The sequence below is a fragment of the Trichomycterus rosablanca genome, chromosome 17 (genome assembly GCF_030014385.1).
Source record: "Trichomycterus rosablanca isolate fTriRos1 chromosome 17, fTriRos1.hap1, whole genome shotgun sequence".
In the NCBI taxonomy this organism is placed as follows: domain Eukaryota; kingdom Metazoa; phylum Chordata; class Actinopteri; order Siluriformes; family Trichomycteridae; genus Trichomycterus; species Trichomycterus rosablanca.
This window is the reverse complement of record NC_086004.1, coordinates 22,499,742-22,522,166: the sequence shown is the minus strand read 5'-3', so window position 1 is coordinate 22,522,166 and position 22,425 is coordinate 22,499,742. Positions and strand designations below refer to the sequence as shown.

The following is a 22,425-nucleotide window of genomic DNA, read 5'->3' as shown; positions in this document are numbered from 1 at the left end:
ACAATTGGATGCGCTAAAAGGGGAGAAAAGGGGTAAAAAAAAAAAAAAAAACATTATAAAACTATCTGGTGATATCTCTCCTAAAAGGCAAACTCATTACTGTAAGGATTAAATTAGCATGTCAAAAATATCATTATGCAGAAAAAACTAAATATCGATTCACATCAAAAGCTTCACTGAACTTAAGTAAGAAAAGGTTGTATGATTTATCCGCCTTACGTGTGTGTGTATATTTGAAAGATTCCTGAGGTGCTAATCAATCTCTATTGCACCAAATGATTTCATGTAACGGGAATTAGCAGCTAACTTTCATCCTGTTATCTACTACAGCAGTGCATCAGATTTGCCATGAGCACACGACATACCTACATATTTTCCCTTGTGCTTACAAAGGTCAATGTTTTATTGCTAGTAATTTGCTTAATTTTATTCATTTATTATGAGTTCAGAGGTAAAAAAAAAAAAAAAATTTACCGGCTAACCTATTTTATTTAGGAGTATAAAACTGTAAGTGCCGCTATTACATGAATCTGGATGTAATAGTTTGCAATGAGTTGTTAGTGCACAAGCGTCATAATGAACCGTTGCTTCTGTGTGTTTGTGTGTGTATGTGTGTACATGTATGCTCCTTTACAAACATAAAATCATTGTCAGTACGTAACCGCATCTCTGGAAAAATGCCTTTAGGCTAGAACAGTTTTGACACATCTAAAGGTCAGAGAGCTGATGGAATCAAAAAGCAAGGGTGGATTCTGTTTTTTAAGTCAGACACCCAGGTAAAACTGTTGGTTAAAGTGTAAAGTGTAAAACGGATTGGGTTGCTAAAATGCCTCTTATTATTTGATGTTCCAGAATCCACCTTAACCTTTTGTTCATACAAATTAAACATCCATTTAATTCACAAATGTACGTTGTCAGTCAAGCTTGCTTCTCAGATGGGGTTCTGATTGAAGTAGGAACTCTCATCCAGGAAAAAGTCATCTGGGCTTCCTCTTCTTTGCAGCGCTGTAAGCATAATCAGTTACCTCAGACTTGCTCAGCAGTGCGTCCTACTGTCTCAGTACCAACATTCCAGTTTTAGTGTGTTCCACAGCCTGAATGCCTTGTCGCTCGGCCCATCGGCTGGGCATTTCTCTTTGTAAATGTGCATGCTTTTGTAAGTATACTGATCATTATATCTTCATCGTCATATTCATAGTTGGTAATGTCACACTCTTTGTTGTAGTTGCAGCCCTGTTATTATGTCTGTGAGATAGATGTGTTCATCATAGTGTGTAGGAGCATGATCATTGAAAGAGTGATATTGTCTGAAAGGTCACGTCCTGCACTGGAACGAGGCTTTGTCTTCTTTAATGCCTCATTTCTTCCTGGAGGGACATACCTCTGCTAGCTTTTTCACTTAGGAATTGGGGTGTACTCCCACTGCCACGGCTCTGTACGCTATCTCAGCTGTGAAGGGTCTGCTTTCTAACCGGCTGAAAGTGCTGTAGAACGACTTTGAAATCAGATATTAAAATGTTACGTGCTTTAAAAACATTTGACTGCCTCCTGTCTTTTTTTGCACTGTTTCTCCTGTCTGTTTTACCACAGCTTTATCCTGGTCAGGGTCGCTGTGGGTCCAATTTCAATGGGCGAAAGGCAGGAAACAACCCGGACAGGTCTCCAGTCCATGACGGCAAACACACACATATACACAGACTCGGTTAACCTGACTGCATGTCTTTGGACTGTGGGAGGAAACCGAAGCTCCTGGAGGAAACCCTCACAGACATGCAAACTCCACACAAAAAGGACCCAGACCGCACCACCTGGGCAACAGTGCTACCCACTGAGCCGTTTTAGGGAAATATCCCTGATATGTCCAGGATCGCTATTTGTTGCATTTGACACTTAAGTTTATTGAATTGTTCTTTATTAATCACCTCATCCACTTAAATGCGCAGTGGTTATACCAGGTCACATAAGTTTCTTATGAATTATGTTTTTTTTTTGCTTGGTTTGGTGAATGCTTGGAGCTTCGTGCTGTGAGGCAAGAGTGCTAGTCACCTAGCCATTTTAGGGAAATATTCCTGACATGTCCAGGGTCGCTATCAATGGTCAATATTTATATTTGTTGCATTTGACTCTGAATTTGGTGAACCACTTGCCGACAGTTTACGTTTGTATATACTGCTATTTTGTGTAGCCTATTGGGCGAAGTAGCATTGAATCAGAACCAGGCTTTAGTGGCCAAGTACGCTCACATACAAAGAAAATTTGAATAATGACATTCTTATCACACACAACTCACTCTCTCTCTAACATACATTCACACAATTATACCTATAAGCATTAGCATGTGCAATTCACATTATGGGTTAAAAGGTGCAGTGTTCCTGTGCAATATAGAAAAATATATAAACAAGAAATGAAAAATGAACGTGAAATACCAGTGTATTGATGTAATGTTGTAATTGTTGTAATGTTGTGTGTCATTGTGTAAATTAAATAGGTAATTTGTATAATTGTCAAGAGGATTAACAGTTCTGTAGTGTTCAATTGTTTAGTAGCATAATGGATTGTGGGGGGGCGTCTTTGTAGCTTGGTCGTTCTCTTTTTCTATGATGTTTACACTTGAATTCAGATGATAAATCTATCTGGCGCCTCAACTTATTTTTCCTTCTCATACTTTTACGAATATGAAGTGTACAGTATAATACAGGTCAACTGTATGTAAATATAGACTGTCACAAGCGAACCTTTGCGACATCTGCTGGTAGAAAAGAGAATCGCATCCATGAAAGGCAGCCGAGCATTCACACAAACAGGAGTGAAATAGATTAAACTACCTTGTATAGGGTGTCCATACTTCCAGTTGTAGGGCTGGATTTCATCTGCCTGTCCACAGCCTAGCTCAATACCTGGACGGACACGTATTTGTCCAAATTTGGAAGCTAACCGGATGCTCGTAACAATCATAATTAATTTCCCTGTCATTGTCTCACGAACAGGGTGGCACTGTGGCTCGGTGGGTAGCACTGTCTCCTCACAGCAGGAAGGTCCTGTATTCGATTAACAGTTGGAGTGGTCCAGGTCCTTTCTGTGTGGAATTTGCATGTTCTCCCCGTGTCCTTGTGGGTTTCCTACAGGTGCTCCAGTTTCCTCTACAGGCCAAAAACATGCAGTCAGGTAAATTGCCCCTAGAATTCATGTTGAATTTTTTTGTACTAAAGTATCACAAGTAAACTCTAAATGTGAGTAATAAATTAATTAATATGGCATAATATGGCATAGAGACAGTGGTAGCCCAGTGGGTAGAGCTTTGGACTATCAACTGAAAGGTTGAGAGCTCGAATCCTAACTCTGTCATGCAGCCACTGTTGGGCCCTTGAGCAAGGCCCTTAACCCTCTCTGCTCCAGGGGCACTGTACGATGACTGACCCTGCGCTCTGACCCCAGATTCCAAACAAGCTGGGATACGCGAAGAAAGAATTTCGTTGTACTGTACACCTGTATATGTACACCGATCAGTCATAACATTAAAACCACCTCCCCGTTTCTACAATCACTGTTCATTTTATCAGCTCCACTTACCATATAGAAGCACTCTGTAGTTCTACAATTACTGACTGTAGTAATTGTACACAGATGAAACAGATGGACTACAGTCGGTAATTGTAGAACTACAAAGTGCTTCTATATGGTAAGTGGAGCTGATGATAAAATGGACAGTGAGTGTAGAAACAAGGAGGTGGTCATAATGTTGTGCCTAATCGGTGTATATATGACAAATAAAGGCTTCTATTCTATTTTCTAGTTCATTTGGTTGCATCACAATTTTATCAATTAAGGTTTTGATTTTGTTTGCTGTAAACACTATCCTGACTACCCACTGCCATGCCCTGCGTTTTGGTCTGATGCGTCTGATGTCTTCCTTTTTGGGGTTATGGAAGTGGCCACTCTATTATTAAGCGAGGTTTTAAAGAACAACAATATAATATGACACTGTTGTAACCTATTAATTCTAATGTAATTCATTTAAATTCTATATGATTAAGGGTTCTCACCCTTGAAATGTAAATGGGTCAAAAGATTTTTTTGACAAATTTAATAGCTCATAAATAAAACATTTGTGTGATCATTAGTAATTATAGGTTTTATTTTAGTATTGGAAAATAAATTGGCTGATTTTGAGATGTAAAAAATGATTATGTAACCAATAAACAATTAATAAATGTCAAATTAAAACAAAAGGTCAAAAATATTATTGTAATTCTGCCAATATAGGACTTGGACTAAATGTGATATTTAATCACTTACTTAATTCATCTACAAAATCTTTATATTACAGCTTAACCTTATAGGTTGTTACCGAATTAACAACATTTAAAGTTTTATGTTTTTAATTAATTTATAATTCTAAGTTCTGTTGAAGTAATTTAAATGTCATTCAAAATAGACACAACTAATAAAAACATTTAACCCACTTCTTTATAAAGAAGCCAAAATAAATCAATAAATCTCACTGCTACTGTCAGGGATTGTGACCTGAACTTTATGCTCCCGGTGGGGTGAGATGGGCATGTATTATGTGGACCGTGGCTGGTTATTATTTGGTATTGTGTAGGGCTGCTGATGGTCAGCAGCATTCCAGTCTGATATCCCTGCTCTCAGAATACACACACACACACAAACACACACTGAGAGCAGATGCAGACAGATAATTACAGGCAGGTCCCATCACACCCACACAGGGCATTGTCTCTGTGACTAATACCTCCTGGAACTCACACCGATAGTGCTGCCCAAAAAGTCAAGTACATACTCATACTTTCGGCCAAAATGAAGGTGGGGCAGTCGGAACCAAAACAATACAAGTGGACCAGGATTTAATGCCTGGCGTTAGTCTGGGTGTTATGGAGCAGATTGTAGCACTTTGAGCTAAGATATCCTGTATCTGACTGTGGATTGTGGTGAGTAAACTAATGTTCTGTGAATAAGAACTGGGAAATTACAACAATATAAAACTGATAGTGTGATATATTTGCATTATGATACACTTTCACCATTACTAAGTAACTGAAAGTGTTAGTCTATTTGTGTACCATTTGCTGTATTTGTTTTTCACATTAAACACAGTCTATTGTATCTAAAGCTGTAGTATTTCATATCACAGACAGTGTAAAACAGATTCATGATTTAATGTTTGAATTAGTCATGTATGGGTCAGTGACTTAGGTGTTTTTAAAATAATAAATTAAAAATGATTGAAAGTAATATTAATATTTAACTGCAATGATATGATGTTTTAACTGATTTTCAGCTTGTATTAACTGTATGAAAAGACTGAACACTGGCATTCTTTAGTTTTTCATCACCCATCATGGGGAGTAGACATAAATTTAACATAGTGTACATTTATTATGCAGATTTCTAGTACATATTGTACAACATATTTACTTTTGACCTCTAAATATTAATTAAATAATATTTATAAGTAAATATAATCTAATTAAATTATATTAAAATATATAATATAATTATATTATAATTAAAAATATAACAAAATCTAAGTAAATTGTAAGTAAATTAGTTTTTAAGTTATTATTAGTAAAATTATATTAAAAAAAAAACAGTATTTAGACTCTATTAAAAATGTTTTTAATAAAATAAACTCTTGGGTGGCACAGTGGTCTGTTATGCTAGCCCACAACCGTGATCAAATCTCAGCAGTATTATTGGCCTGGGCCAATGAAAACATGAACAGAGTGATGTACCAGGACATATTACAAAAATTTCATCAAATTACGACAATTCCAAACATAATGCCAAAATATCTCCAGACTGATTTTAAAGAATGTGATCATGCTTGCAGGGCCTAGCCAATCTATTCTAATAAAAGGATTTTGTAATTGCAGGTCCATTAAACACTAAGCCCAAGTCAAAAAGACCTTGAACAGGGCGCCAATTAATCACAAGGCTTTGGCTACCCCAGTCAATCATGTCTGGGTGGACGCCTGGCCAGCTGATACCCCTGCAGAGATTCAAACCTGGGTGGACTAACTTTTACTAAGTAAAAGTGTGTTTATATAAAGGTTTGTAGAATAATGTTATAATTTCTTAATTTTGCTACATAAAGCTTATTAAAATATGATTTATCTTTTATATTTACAATACATGTTTCACAGCTGTTCATATACGGCAAAGAGTATCCAAACACTTTACAATAAGCTTGTTGGGACACCTCATTCTTAAACCATGGCATAAATCTGGTGGCACCACCACAATTTTTTACAGCAATAACAGCCTTTAAGACTTTCCACAAGATTTCGGGGCGTGCCTCTGAGAACACTTGTGACGTAAGGCATCCATGTTAAACAAGAAAACCTTGATCGCAATCAACATTCCAATTCATCCCAGTTTCTCCACACCTAACTTGTCAAATCAAACCATGTCTTAACTGACCTAGCTTTGTGCACAGGGGAAGTTGTTGGCTCATATTCGGAGGCATATGATTTATTTTACAGAAGTGGTTATATACATGTGATAGGATGTGTTCGAAATATCTTAACTTAATAATTAGTGGGTGTGTTGGAAATATTTAAACTTAATAATCAGTGGGTGTGTCCCAATAATTTTGTCCATATAGTGTGTATTTAAATATATTAATTAATAGTTTTAGAAGTTAGTCATATGTAGAAATTTGATTAGGAAAGTCTTTTTTTTTTTTCTTGCAGTGTGACCACAAAACTAGGTTCCGCTTGATTGCCCTTTTGTGTCTTACCTTGGAGAGTCTATAAAACAAACAAAGCTGAGTGCTGCATGCCTCAGTACTGACTAGCTGAGGAATAAAAGTACAGACAGCAGAAACATGTTCAAATACACTCCTCCATGGCAAGTGTTGTGCAGCAGTTTGGAGCATGAAAATAAGGTAAGAGAAACGTACATGTTCTTCTCACACATTTATAGACACTAGTTGTGTGCGATACTGCAAAATTTGGTATCGGTCCGATACCAAGTAAATACAGGGCCATTATGGCAGATACCAATACCGATACTTTTTACTTATAAAAGCAGTTTGTTTACTTTCATGTAGGGGAGAGCAGTGTGACATGATTTATGAGTAGGGCATTTATTACTATAATGACAAAACATAATTCATCCCTTTCATTGCACTTTTCTGAAAATATCCCCACACAGCTCCTCTCTCTCTCTCTTTCTCTCTCACACTATTTCTCTCTCTCTCTCTCTCTCTCTCTCTCTCTCTCTCGCTCTCTCTCACTATTTCTCAGTCTTCGGTCTTTCAGTGCCCTTAGTCACGTGATGCACAACATGTAAGATGTGAGGAGCGGCGTTTGTACAAACATGGTTTCTACTTTCTGATAAAATGGGACTGAAGTATTGATACTATCGATATTTGGATCAGTCCGCCTACCCCTAGTAACAAGGTTGGAACAGCCTTGTGAATGTGTCAGTACCAACTAGTTCACAGCTGAGATACTGACTAAAACCCAAATAACTCATAAACCATAACTATTATTATTATTATGAAAGATAAAGACTTGTGCACTATGTGCAGTACACTAACTATACTAAAGACATTACAGCTGTGAGTTAATATCCAAGGTAAACAACACCGGTACTTGTTAACTTAGTCGCTAGTGTTAGCTGCTAAGCTAACTGCAGTGATTTGTTTCTGTAAGCACTCTATATTTATAACTCTATCATATTATTATTGTAATACATACATTTTCTGTAAGTAGCTGCTCTCAGTAGGGTTGTAGATAAATTCAGTTGTTTAAAGCGGTCCGATTTCTTGTTTCTGGTGCCTTACTTTATCACAACGTTACCATCATGGAGTATCACCACCAAGCGGCTAACTCATACCACATAGTTGTTTGCTGGGTGAATAAATTTGTAACTGTTTAATAGTGACCGAATACATGTGTCCTTGTTCATTTAAAATAGATAAAAAATAGATGGTATTCTGTTTACATTTATAAGCACAAAGTCAAACGAAAAAAGCTCTCATTCACCAAAACACAAACACGAAATAAGAGCCTCACTACGCATGCTCCAGTTCATTTGCGTAAGGTGCGCAAAGTGCGTAAGTTGCGTCCTTACCTTACGTAGGTCTAGTTTACACTATTATTTCCATAACAATGCCCCTATTTCTGAATCTGCAAAGCAAAGTATTCAAAAACTTACAATCCAATGCTTTACAATGTACTGAAGTCTGTTAGGATTTTAACAACATAACAACGTGCCGGTACCACAACAAAACACAGCAGAGCAGGAGGGGAGGAGCGAGGTGAGCATGTAAGATGTGAGAGACGCTGCTAGTCAGTCATTACTTTCTTTTGAAATGGGGAAAACGTGCTGAATGTTGTGGAGAAAAAGTAAAACTAAAGTATCGATCCGATTCCAAATACAACATTGGTATTGATAATATCAATATTTGGATCAATCCGCTCACTCCTAAACACGACCCGCTAACGTTTCCCTGCATGTATTGAATAATGTTGTCACTAACAAACCCAAAATAGCAAATAAATTACACTTGTAAACCCTTATAAAAATTTAAAATGAATAGGAATTACTTACATTTAAAAGTAATTAGCTTAACCTAAAATAAGTTTACTATTTTAAACATAGTAAGAAACCTGTAGGTAAGCTGTAAGTTAGACTAATTTGCAGTTCTTATTTTATTTATTTAGGCTATAAATTTTTTTCTAGTAGCAAAACCATGCAGTGCTTTCTGGACAATCATTTATTATTTACACACCACTTAGAAACAGAATTTACTTAAAATCTTTGGTGCCATAGATTGTATTACAATGTCCTTCCAATAGATGTCAGAATTTGCACTGAAATATGTGGTAACAGGTCAATTTTAAGAGTCTCAATAAGTTTTCAATAGTTTTTAAAGTACTTTTAATGTCAGGCAGGTGCCAGCTGAATATAAAAGAGTGTAACAACGGAAATCATACACACACACACACACACACACACACACACACAGGACTGTGTTAATACGTAAACAGACATTAACTGTGTGGCAGCAATGTTACCAACACACTATTAACTGCTAACATAATCAGCAGTGTTATCAGTAACCGTTTCCCCTTCCTGGCAGTTTGGTGTTTTGTTGTATTGTTAATTAATTCTTTTAAAAAGGAGGTTATATTTAAAATGTTTACAGTGCGGCAAGGTGGCTTGGTGGTTAGCACTGTCGCTTCACAACAAGAAGGTCTTGGTCGATTCTTCGATCTGGGTTCTTTCTGTGTGGAGTTTGCATGTTCTCCCTGGTCAAGTTTAGAGGGAGTTTAGGGTAGTCATGGCTCAGGAACAGTAGAGAGGAAGCGGAATGCGATCAGGTACTTGCATACAACAAGATTGGAAGGTAAATTGGGGGGAATGCGAACTAAAGAAATGACTTATGTGTTCTTTAAATTTTCCACTTCAAATTGATATGACATGCTAAATTCTTATAGTAAGTCATTTCCCTTGGGACTGTAATTCCACTGAGGATAAATAAAGTATCTATCTATGCAAAAATAGAAATCTGATTAAATATATATTCTACATTTCTATTGTGTTCTGATGTTTCTGCTTGGTCTCAGGCTAAAGGTTACACAGTTTTTTATTAAACCAAATCATTTTATGTGGCATACAGGGAACTCACAGTGAATTAGTGTTTGATTGCCTGATAGTATAATGATGCAGCAAAGTTGTTCACATGTTAACAGAGTCCAGGAAGTTCAAGTTTGGAACGCTAAGGTTTAATGCTGAGGTTTAAAGATTAAGTGCTTTCTTAATGCTGAATCCAAATGTTACACAATAGTGAATGACTATAGGAAACATTTTTATGATTCAAATGATAACACACAGTCCATTATTAATTGCATGAATGTTGAACATAAAACACGCAGTTAATATCAAATGGCACAAGTCTGAGCTGATATTAACTAATGTTGACCTGCATTTTTTCCCTATCTATTTGTGATATAGGCATTGTTGGATTATTAGTTTCATTTAAGACCCGGTCATGTGTCACCTAGGTACACTAGACAGGAATACCTTCCTGTACAGAGCACCAGTTTATCACACAGCATTTTACAATTACTCATTTACTCACTTACATTATATGGCCAAAGGTATGTGCACATATGACCATGAGCTTGTTGGACATCCCACTTCAAAAACAAAACAAATGGTATTAAATATAGTGACCTCTATGTGGTCTTTCAGTCATAACAACAGCCAACTCTTCTGAGAAGACTCACAAGCATGTCTGTGGGAATTCAGTCAAAAGGGCATTTGTATGTCTGGGCTTTAATGCTGGTCAAGAAGTGGGGGTGAGGACAGAGCTTTGTGCACTTTGGCCACTGGAGTTTCTTTAAACCAAGTTTTTAATTATGTCTTTATAGACCTTATTTTGTGGACAGGGGTATAGTCATGCTGGAACAGAGGTAGAAGAGGTAAAAACAACAGTTCTATGCTAAGATGCTTCTGCTGGCTTGATAGAAAAATATTGATTAAATTTTTTTTTTAATTACTAGTTATCACACTGACACATCAAGGTAATTTAGCCTGTAATGCTGGTGAAATGTCACTAAAAAGTTAAACTTAAAGTTAAAAATGACTCTAGAATCACAAACCCTGATTCTAACATTTATACAATCTGTTACATAAAAGGTTTATTAATGTAATGTAAAACACATAGTAATCTAAAGTCATCACTGCTACAGTACTGTCAGCACTGGCACATATTGTTCAAGGTTTAACAAAATGAGGACAACCCCCTTTTTTGGGACCTTCCCATCAGGTAGTCTCACCCAATCAACAGAGTGTAGATGTAAAGTTCCAAGAAACAACACTGCTGAAGTTTTATCAGGGGTGAACAGTCTACCCTGTCTTGCTTGGCCACCTTCTGCCAGTCAAGTCCTGGACAAGTAAATAACCCGCTTCACATAAACGGAGAGTGTTATCTAGTACTTTTTATTAGCGTTAGCTGATTTAAGTGTGTCCTTTGTATCACTGGAGATATTTTAAGTGTAAAAAAAGTGGGGTTGTTTACAGTATCTTCATTGTTATGAGGTAAGTGAATTATTTTAGACTATTTAAGTGATTGTAAGGCATGACTACAGATTACAGTTGACGTGAACAGTTTAAACACACTTGTATGTGACGTGTGTCAGCGCGGTCTTTGGGATCTTTCGGATAAATTTTTTTCTCTGACAAAGATTATTTTTTGTTTGTTTTTGCCCAAATAAAAGTTCTTTTATAATTATGTCATAGGATTTCTAAAAATGTTTTGGATGAAAATATACATTATAGAAATTTTATGTAATTTAATTTAATGTTTAATATAAATATGTCATTTTAGGTTTTTGGCCTAGCCTCTTAATTCCTTGTTGGTTATTATGACTGACCACAGCTGATGCTGTTTTGCCCATATAAAAGCCTACTTTTCTACACCCATTTAGAAGTAGTTTAGTCATTTAGTCAGACATCTAGTATTATGTGTCGTTATCTCTGTGTGAAATCTTTTGTGTAAAAAGTATCAGTTACATTCTTTTGCAGCAATGGAGGCTTAAATTAAAATGATTGAAAAGGGAGTGTCTGGTATTTCTCACGCCACCTTTATTATGTGCTTCATCTTTAAAACTGAACTAGTTGTTAGCTATAAAAGCATTACATAGTGACTGGATTCCCTTTTACAACTTTTTACAACTGTTCCATTGTAAACCTTGCATACCAGAAAAAAAATAGGGCAAATAATAATAAATGTTTTCATACAAATGCATAAAACCCTGTGTCCTGATTTTACAGAGACAATCAACACTGCTGTGCAGTCCTTGGAATGTACAAATACCAGAAGAGGAGACAATTCTGAGCTACTCACACCAGCCTGTAACATCATCAATCCCTGTAGGTGCTGAAGACCACCCATCATCCAGAATTACCATGGGTAGTACTCCTAAACGATGGGTGATGAAACCCCTGTCACCTAAACTAGAAAAATCAGACTTGCGGGCCATTTTGAGCCCTGGAAGCGAACCATATTCCTCAGAGACAAGCTGGCGTCACAGTCGCGGTGGAGATTCTCTTGCATTCAGCTTTGATAACATCTCAGTTGGTCGTGTCAAGTCCTCCGTGATAGTGTCATCCCTGAATGGAAAGGGTAACGGGGATGTTGTGGTCCATGCCCGGCAGGTGGCTGTATGTGAGGAAGACAGCACCAGTGAAGATGGGCTGCCCAGCATTCCAAGCAGCCCTAGTTCTTCATGTAGTGCAGACTGCCATGTGGGTTTCTACTCCTTTGTAGATGACCCAGGAAGCCCAGAGGCTGAGAGAAATGAGGCCTACATGATGTCACCTGAGAGACAGACTAAGCTGTCCACTTTGAAGAAGAAGAGTGGGTTTAAGTTGCAGACCTACACAGACGAAAGAAGACCTGAAAAGCTGTTCCAAGAAACAAATGGAGATTCCAATTATCAAGTCACTGACACATTAGCAGAAAATGAGGAGGAGGACAAGCCAGATCGAATGGAGATCATCCGGAGCCAGGCACCCAAAAATAACCTCAAAGAACAGTGGAGTTCCCTGGAGAACCTGGATGTTAGTGATTCTTCTCAGAATTTGGTTGAGGGATTTAGTCTGTGCTACAGTCCTGTCAGCACAAAGCAGCCTCTCATGTCTAAAGCAGAGCCGGGTACCATCGACAACCAGCAGATCGACTTTAACGCAGCACTGAAACAATTCTTATCAATGGAGCACTCTAAGCAAAACCCTTTCAAGAATAGCTCTCAACAACTGCCACAATCTCCAAAGCTCCGAGCAAGATCTTTGTCAGCAGGAGCTAGAGTTTTCACTAAAGAAGACAGCAAGAATAAAAACCTAAAAGATGACTCTAGGCAGATTCAAGACCTCTGGGAGAGACCAGATGAAGCAAGGATACCTACCATCAAAGAGGAACCAGAATTCAAAGCGGAACCAGACAAGGTTCAAAGTAGCCTAGACCTAGACTTAGGTCTTGGCAGCCAAGGTCTGGGTAGCACAATTGATAAAAGTTTCCCCACCATGTCTCCCACTTTAGAGATGACAAGTAGTTCATCTCTGGCTAGCATGAATGAAACGCCTATTGAGAGGGAGATCCGATTAGCTCAGGAACGAGAGGAAGACTTGCGCCGATCACGGGGAATATTTCGCCAAGACACAACAGAAATGGTTGAGATTAGGACCAAGCCAATTCTGTCTCAGCCATCCCCACAGACAAAGCCTATCAAAGATTCTAACAGAATGAGTTTACTTATTCAACGTGAGATAGAAAGAGAAAATAGGAGTACGGAGCCTTACAAGCAAAAGACTCTTGGTGACAAGAATGGAACCGGAGCTCTATCAGACCAGATGCAGAATATATCCCTGAGTCCCGGTGCCAGAGTACCTTTCACAGGTAAACCTATAACTGTTGAGGACACGCCAATTACAAAGAGTTCTATTACTGCACAAAAGAACGACGTCCTGAAGTCTGAAGAAACTCTCTCTCTATGCTGTCCCCATCGACACCAAGATGAGACAGTAATTCCCAATAACTCAAATCAAAACCAGCCAAAAAAGTCAAGAAGATTATTTACCCATGCTGACTCGCTGTCTACACCAACTTGGAGATCTAATTCCGAGATCTCAAGTGAGAGGCCTCTTAAGCTAAATGCCCCTGACATGATCCGGCGGGAGATTGAAGAGGACCTTAGACGAGAGCAGGAACTTCAAGAATTACGAGAGACCACCAGTCTGTCCCTCTCAACAGACAAAGACATGAAAGCATCTGGGCACACACTACCAGCCATCATGACCCCTAAAGTTTCTGACCAAAACAACAGCATCCAGACTTTATTAAACAGTTCCTATGAGAATGTATTTGAGAATGATGCTGTCCAACATGAAAAATCTACACAGAGGACTAGTCAAAATCACTCCTATTCCAGAAACGTGGATTCCATTCCTGTGACACCCACATCTATAGCAGGTATTACAATTTACTTTACCATTTAGCTTGCTTATTTTTGACTTTTTATTTTATAAAAGGAATTGCTAAGGAGGAAGTGAAAAGTGTGTGATATTAAATTTACGAAGTATCACATGATACCAGTGATACTGGTGATAGATACATTGACTAACTGTGTTGGAATGTGCCTGCTGAACTTGAATACAATAAGACCTAATACCTCTGGCAGGTTGGAGGATTCAGGTGTTACTTAATTGTTACTCTACACCCCTACCCTGTCTATTTTAGAAGTTTTATTTTTTGAATTACATATCACATTACATTACATTACGTTTTAAATGTAGCCAATTCACATTGAAATCTTTATTCAATGGCAGTGCTGGATCAATGGTTAAGGTACGGAACTAGTCATCAGAAAGTTGCCAGTTTAAGCCCCACCACTACCAAGTTGCCACTGTTGGGCCACTGAGCAAAGCCCTTAACCTTAAATTGCTCAAATTATATTTAATCTTGCTAAACCCTAAAGTTGCTAAACCCTAAAAATGTATGTCATTTTAAACTATACAGACCTATTTCCATAAAAGTTGGGACATTTTTCTAAAATAAAAAAAAAGCAAGAATCTGTGAATTGTTTATTATCTTAAATCTTTATTTAATTGCCAACTTAATTGTTATTTGATATTTGCCAACACAGCCCAAAAAAGTTGGGACAGAAGCATGTTTACCACTGTGTTACATCACCTTTCCTACAAATTAAACTTTTTGATACTTATTGTTGCCATATTACAATTCCATTTTTTCCTATACTTGCTTGATACTATTCTTTAGTTGCTCATTAGTCCGTCGTTGCTGTTGTCTGATTCCCCTATTCATGTAGCTCCACACATTTTTAATAGAAGATCTGGACTGCAGAAAGGATGCTTGGCATTGTCCTGCAGAAATAACCAAGATCTTCATAGATACAGATGTTTTAATAATAGCAGCACGTCTCTTTAAAATCCTAATAATGCCTCCACTTCAGTGGTACCTTCTCATATTTGCAAGGCACTAATACCATGGGCACTGATGCACCCCAGTACCAGGACAGATGTTGGATTATGCACCAACTGAGGTCTATCTGTACACATACCTCTATATTTTTATATTAAAGGTGCATATTAATATTAATGGCTACAGTTATGAAATGGGATGGTCTAAAGCTTATAATCAGTGTTATTACATTTTATTGAATTAATAATCACAGCACTGACACACCAATCCTATAAACATAAAAAATGAAATATCATTTAGTCATAAAGTGCTTTACAGAAAGATGTTGATCGTAATCTAAATATACAAAGGAAATATATATTTATATTTCTTTATCCTATTTTATGAATCTGTTCTTATAATGTGAATAAGTTCTCTTACAGTGTGTCTTACAGTGTTTTACTGAGCAAGTAACTGATTAACTTTTGTGTCACTTGTTTATGGATGTCAGCAAGAAGGAGCAAAAACGCTTTACTTAATTAGTTTCTGAACTTTGAACACAGCATGCCAGTTAAAAATTTAACAACAGCCGTGTTGAAGTTAATTATTAATTTAATTGAGGTGAACTTGCAGATAAAAGAAGCTTTTACATTTTGAATCATGCAAATGGGTTAAGTCTGCGATCCATTACATTACAGTTACAACAGTTACAATAGTTTTGGTTTTAATACCTAATTACAAAAACAAAAACAAAGAAGTGTATTGTGCATTAGGAGTGCCAGCAGCCTGTTTAGCCACTCTATAGACACATTAGGCCAGATCTGAGGGAGGGAAGGCCATATGGGGTATCACCATAAAACCGGCTTCTACTGCCTGTTGCCAAAGTAGCAGAGGACAATTTGGAGTATAGTGTGTTCAGGCATGCTTTATGTAGGAAAAACCTGAAGGCTTTATATATGTCAGAGGGGGTGTTTGCTAGTCTGTGGTCCTCCTGAACAACTTAACTATATTCAATTAAAAAGAAACAACCATGAAATTATATTTGCATTGACTCTATACAATTTAAAGTACAAATTCTGTTTATATTATGCTAAACCTGTTTAAAGCAGTGATTTGTTCTTGGTTCTTGGAAAATTTGGTTGGGTGAAGCTACCAACCCTAGAGGTCAAGCAGTATAAAATATTGCATCAAAAAGCATTTTCGTTCATGGACTTTTGTTCTTTTATTTAAAATCAACAAAGTAACTGCATGTTTTGTAGGAGGCATACAGGGCAACAAAATTCACACATTTTTATTCTGTTTTAAGAGTATGCAAACATTTACAATTAACTTATAACTGACTTGTGTAAATGAGTACTTACTCGTTCTATATAACAGCCACATTTCTCCTCTAAAGGTCCAAGTGCAAGACTTCCATCTGTGTCCATGATGACAGCTCAGCCTTGGAGTGGCCTGAAATCCACATCTCCTGCAGTCCTGAGGGCAATTACTAATCTTCCCTCTAGTCTGCTAACTGAAACCTCCTCCAGCTCTTCCCAAAAAGGTCTGACTGAAACACTGCTAGAGGATTTTGAGGAAAGACGAATCAGGCAGAAGCTTGAGGAAAGCTCTGTAAGTGAGCTACTTTTGTCAAGTTATGAATGTTATTGAACCATTCCAATAAACTGTACATAGAAATAATATCAGTGTGAGAGAGTGGCAGTGTGAGAGATTGTGATTATTTACATTCTTTTTCGGGTGTAAACATCGTGCAAAACTCTTCATCACTCTTGCATAAAAACAGAGAGTTTATGAGTTATGTAGGAAATAAAATCTGGGGAGTATAATGTTTAACCTTAAATGTAGATTTTTAACTTTTGGATTTAACATTGTAGAAGCTTGTTGGACATCCCATTTCAAAACAATAGTTATATTTTGGTGCTGACCCTCTATATTTAGCTTTAACAAAGCAGCTCTAACAGCTATAATATAACAGCTCTTGTGGGAAGGCTTTACACAACATTTTAGCATGTTTCTGTGGGAATTTGTGCCTGCTGATGCCGGGTGAGAAGGCTTGACCCATTCTAACTCATCCCCAACGTTTAGTGGTCAGGGTAAGGGGTCTGGGGCATATCTTAATGGACATCACTCATTGTTGCTAGCTGTCATTATTCAAATGTTATTACACATTGTTTTCCACCTTTCATTTTCAAAATAAAATGACCATGGTATGGCATCCCGGAGAATACAGTCTGTATAGCATGCCATATGTGTATACTGTGTACTACATTTTTCATTAGGGCTGAAGTATGCATAGTATTCCATTTCTAACACAAGTGCCTATGAACTGTGGGGCAAAAATGTAGAACACACTGTCATATAATTATAAAAAAGCCCAAATGTATAAACATTCTGAAAATTATTAGTACTGATGGTTTTAAGCTGATCTTACTTAAATTGGCCCTGTCTTGCTCCCTAGTATGCTGGGATTCAGCCTGTTGATGACATCAATAATGAGGTAAGAAGTCTGCTGATCCATATTTGACACAATTCACAGATGTCAAATCTACACTGCTCTCATTCTGTCTGGTCATTCTTGTTTTTATGCAGGTCGTAGAAGTGACTCGTGTGACGCGGCACAAAAACACAAGGGCTATGCGCTGGGAGGCTGGCGTATATGCTAATGAAAAGGACAACTAAGTCTGAACATGCTGTGAAAATGAGCTATGCCAATACTGATACCGACGATCATGAGACTTGATTAACTGGACAGGCTGGATTTAACTGACACCACCCTATGGTTACACTTACCTATAGGAGTCATTGTAAAGACTATTAGAGGAAACAGGAATTAGAGAAATAGCATTTGTATGAGCACAGTATGAATCATAACAAATGAGAGGTGGCTTTTATTATTTGAGTATTGGACAGAGGTGTGGGGAGAAACTGGGGAAAGTCTTGACTGCCAATAGTGACGTGTATTTCTTTGGCAACCAGCATTTAGAAACATGAATAGATCTAGTATTTATTTGTTGGTCTAATACATGCACTTTTACCCAGTAATTTACTGCTAATTTACCAGATAATTAAGTCATTAGAATTACCAGAAGATTAAGTGTTAATGCACAGGTAGACTGACACATCTTTATACTCGATTACTGAGCAACTACCAACTCAACTTGTGTATGAACCAAACAGAAAAAAACTGAAATGAAAAGAAATAAAACAGCTGTAGACAACAGTAGGAAATATTTGTACAGAAAAAATGTGGTGGAAAAAAAAGTATTGTCTCCTTGGCAAGTGTCTAGGAAAGGGATTACGGAAAGCTTGTCAGTGCTGGTCCCAAGCCCGATAAAAAAATAGAAGGGTTGCTTCAAGAAGGGATATCCGGTGTAAAAACTGTACCAGGTCTAGTATAGTGACCCCATATATATTTACAGTAGCAGTGAGTGGGTGGGTACGATATGAGCCCAATTTCAGAAAACTCAGGCAGCCATGCGCTCACTCAAAAGACATCAGCCATAAGCCTCAAGTGAAATGCATGACCACACAGGAAAATAGGAAAAATTAAATGAAAGACAAAAGGTAAAAACTGAGTTAGTACCTCACCAGCTACTCGGTTCGCCAGTGTGTAACAAGTTGCTGCGAGCCACAGCAACATCGGCCGAGTTTCCTGGAAAGAACATGAAAAAATACCAGCATAAGAGCTGCATTTAAAATATTTAAATGCAGCTGATTAAGGCTAAATGATTGATGCTTTCAAAGCCATTTTGTGGTTATTAGCTTTTAGAATGCCAAGGCACAAGAAGTGCTCAATTAGGTTGTTAAACAACCACAGTAACCACAATAATTAATGCTACAGGACACAAAGCAATAACTCAACACTGACAATATTTCACTAAAATATAGTGATTATATCTCAAATGCTCTACACGGGGGGGGGGGGGGGGGGACAAAATGTTTAGGGTATTTTTGTCCTTACTTACACAACACATTCAAGTGCTTAAAATGTAGTTCCACCAAATTCATGGTATGGCTAATTACTGTGATGGTTTCATGTGTGAATGTTGCCATGCCTTAACAGTACTGAGTAACATGCCAGTCAGTGTGATCCACATGACTTTTGACGGTGTGAAACATGACTTTTTTGAGGTATAGGACTGTTTTATTACAGTTGCTACTATGTACAATATTCAATATTTCCCAGACTGATAAAACTGGGTGGTTTAGTTTATCCATTATGGTGTAATTGGTCAGTTTGGTACAGCTATTTTTGTCATAAATGTTTTAAGGGTAAATATTAAAATATAAGGGCCTTCCCAAACCTCCAAAACTTTTGCCAGAAATTATTTTATAAGACTGATTTTATATATAATATATTATTATATTATAAAAATAATGGAATCAGTATTTGGGAAGTGTTTCCACATACGTTTGATAACCAATCATGACCAATTCTGACCATTTAGGAACTACTACCATAAAAAAAATATATGTTTTTGTTTTCAGTTTGTTAAGACAAAGTTGACATTCAATGTGTTTTAACCAAAGATGTTTATTATGAAGTAATATTGCACTTGTTATAGGTTAGATCATTACTTTAGTTGTTAATCAGCTTTCGTCTTAAAAATTTGTTTTATGATTGAGGTATTGTTTTTATAGTGCAAACCAAAATGCAAATGTGCACATTGAGTAGTGTATATAAGTGCCAATTAAAATGTTAAGCAATTTTGTAATACGTAGAATAGATGATACAACAGGTGCTGAAGGTAATGAACTTTATTAATTACACATACAAAATAACACTTACACTGTGAGTGTTGATTCATTCTCTGTGAAGATATTGTTAAGAGTTTATTCCAAAGCCGTAGCCATGAACTGAACAATAGGGGAACCAAATCAACCATCAATCAAGGATGGATCCTAACATTATACAAAGGTTGTGAGTGGATTATGTATCTTTTTTACATCAGTATATTGCCGGGACAATTTAAACATCTAAATGTTGGGATGGAGTGACCCCCCAATATATATTGTGATTACAGCCTTGGTTTATCCCATGTTCAGTACAAGCAGAAATATCAATAAATCGTCTGTGAATTTAAGGGACTGAACAGTAGATGGTAGATGGAGCTGGAGACGAAGTGTTTTGAAGATTGATTGGGGTTTTATTAACTCAAACATATCAGATAAAAACAATATGAACAACTTGAATTGTTTGCACAGTTTGGAAACAGTTGAAAAAGTGTAGATTGAAACGTGTTTACACAGTAAGGCAATTTGCTTCAGGATATATCTGTTTCGAACTGAAAAGTGAGAACGCCGTTTATAAAAATGCCCTGTAATTTATTGTAATTTTGTATTTATGATTGAAAGTTGATTAGATAGAATTATAAAGATTTGAAAATAAAGATTTGAACCTATTTTCTGGCTTGACTGCTTTTGATTCTCTTTTTGTGTGTTTACATTACAGTAAACACAGCCAACTGTAACTCATAGGTTATTAAGCAGCTACTTATGACTCTGTGTTTACTTTGGAGCCCCATAGGGTTATTAGCATAATAATATGGTGTAAGAAAGAAAAACAACTGGTTAATTGTGGTTTTGCATTGTCTTGTTGAAAAATTAATGGATATCCCTGGAAAAGATGACGTCTTGAAGGCAGCAAATGTAACTTTTTGGCATTAATGCTGCCATCAAAGAAGTGTAAATTACCTTTGCCAAGGGCACCGACACAGCCCGATACCATGACAGAACTCTGGCTTTTGGACTTGTTGCTGATAACAGTCTGGATGGTCCTTTTTGTCTTTGGTCCAGAGCACACGGCGTCCTAGATGCCTCCAGAGAAGCCCAGAGAAGTCGAGGAGTTGAGCTGACAAAACATGAAATATGTTTGGTTCAAACTGTCTGCAATCAAATAAAAGTCAAAGTAAGGAACACTGCATTTTTATTTTATTTGCATTTTCCATAGTGTCCCAACTTTTTCTGATTTGGGGTTGTATTTCAAGGCAATAACCGAGTCCTGACGCTGGCAGCTTTCCAGTGCAGATCAGATTTTGCACAAGCTGCATTTGTAAAGGGGTTTTCTTTTTTTTCTCTCTCTTACAATTTCACTTTACCAACACAACTTCCCTCTTTCCTTGCCATGTCACTGTTAGTAATATTTCCTCTTACTAGGAGCATTCAGCGTGACCATAAACTACCACTAGTTCCATCTACGTAAACAGACAAAGGCAGAGGGAACTTCGGGGATGTCCATTGGGCTGCTTTGTTTTTCCATAATTTTCTTCATTAAAGACACTAAACGTCTCTAGAATCAGACTGTTTATGGGTCATTGTGTGTCCAATTTCAGCATTTTTCTTTACACATGATGTGCATTATATTTTTCTACCATTCTGCTTAAATTGTCTCTACAAAAAGGTGAGTAAACGGCTGAGTGTGTGATGACCTAGAATGGATGTCCAGGATTTTTGACTGAATGGGTGATTGTGTAATGACCAGTCATGGACTGGTGTTCTGTGTGGAGGTTCTTTCCGGGGTGTTAAGTGAATGGGTGATGGATTGATGTTTGGCATTTTTTTGCATTTTCAAGTACAAATTATTTAACACTCATGCTCTGTATGGGATTCCTGAGACCTCAGAGCCTCTTTAACAGTTTACAAAGAGTTCTTAGCCTTTTCAATAAGCTTTATACATCATGAATGTTTAAAATTTTATAGATAGATAGATAGATAGATAGATAGATAGATAGATAGATAGATAGATAGATAGATAGATAGATAGATAGATAGATAGATAGATAGATAGATAGATAGATAGATAGATAGATGCTTTATTAATTAATCCCGAAGGAAATTAAGGATTAAGATAAATACTCTCTCACAGAAAAGCTGACTAACCCTGCATTCAGTCATGTATAACATAGCATATATAGTGTAATATGTAGGAATGTATAGCCCTACTTGTTCCAAGGTTGAAAAGCATACGCAATCTAAAAGTGAACAAGATTCCTCTGCTATGCTGCAGTATAGGCTTCGACTGAGCTTACATTAAGGAATTTTTTTTTATTATTAGTCTACAAACTGTTGACCTTACTTAAATATTAAGCCTATATTAACCGATTTGCATAATAACAGTGGTAGGTGCTGTTCATAGCTTGTCACATGTATGTAGTGTGCTTGGTTTTCTTGATTTTGTGTCAGTGTTAAGGAAGCCTTAAGACATTGGTATCCAAAACAAGGAAATTTTAATCCAGATGTGGTTGCTTTATGTTTTTCAGGCACGAATAGAGCAAGAAAGCAGGGGGTGAGTGTTTTTATAAATTCATTGCTGCTATAAAATTGTTAAAGTCTGTGTATTTTCTATTGTAGTAATGTAGGAGCTTATTATAAAAGATTCATTTTTAATTGTGGACTAATTATTTTAGTATGAGTGAAATAAATATCCACTTACCCACCCGTATACACCACCCTTAGTCAGCTAGTTC

General features: G+C 37.0%; 1 protein-coding gene across 1 annotated transcript; it reads left to right on the top strand.

Moving 5' to 3' along the window:
* Positions 1–6,850: 6,850 nt before the first annotated feature.
* On the top strand, positions 6,851–17,638 carry misp (mitotic spindle positioning). Its single transcript, XM_063013423.1, has 5 exons — positions 6,851–6,910; positions 11,815–14,011; positions 16,356–16,570; positions 17,418–17,456; positions 17,549–17,638. The coding sequence occupies exons 1-5, from the start codon at positions 6,851–6,853 to the stop codon at positions 17,636–17,638; spliced, it is 2,601 nt and encodes an 866-aa protein (XP_062869493.1).
* The last annotated feature ends 4,787 nt before the right edge of the window (positions 17,639–22,425 follow it).

Bases quoted from the DNA above. Each gene is read 5' to 3' on its own strand.
- misp (XM_063013423.1), top strand. From the start codon at position 6,851: ATGTTCAAATACACTCCTCCATGGCAAGTGTTGTGCAGCAGTTTGGAG. The intron at 14,012-16,355 runs GTATTACAATTT...TCTCCTCTAAAG, and splicing joins GACACCCACATCTATAGCAG to GTCCAAGTGCAAGACTTCCA. The intron at 16,571-17,417 runs GTAAGTGAGCTA...CTTGCTCCCTAG, and splicing joins AGAAGCTTGAGGAAAGCTCT to TATGCTGGGATTCAGCCTGT.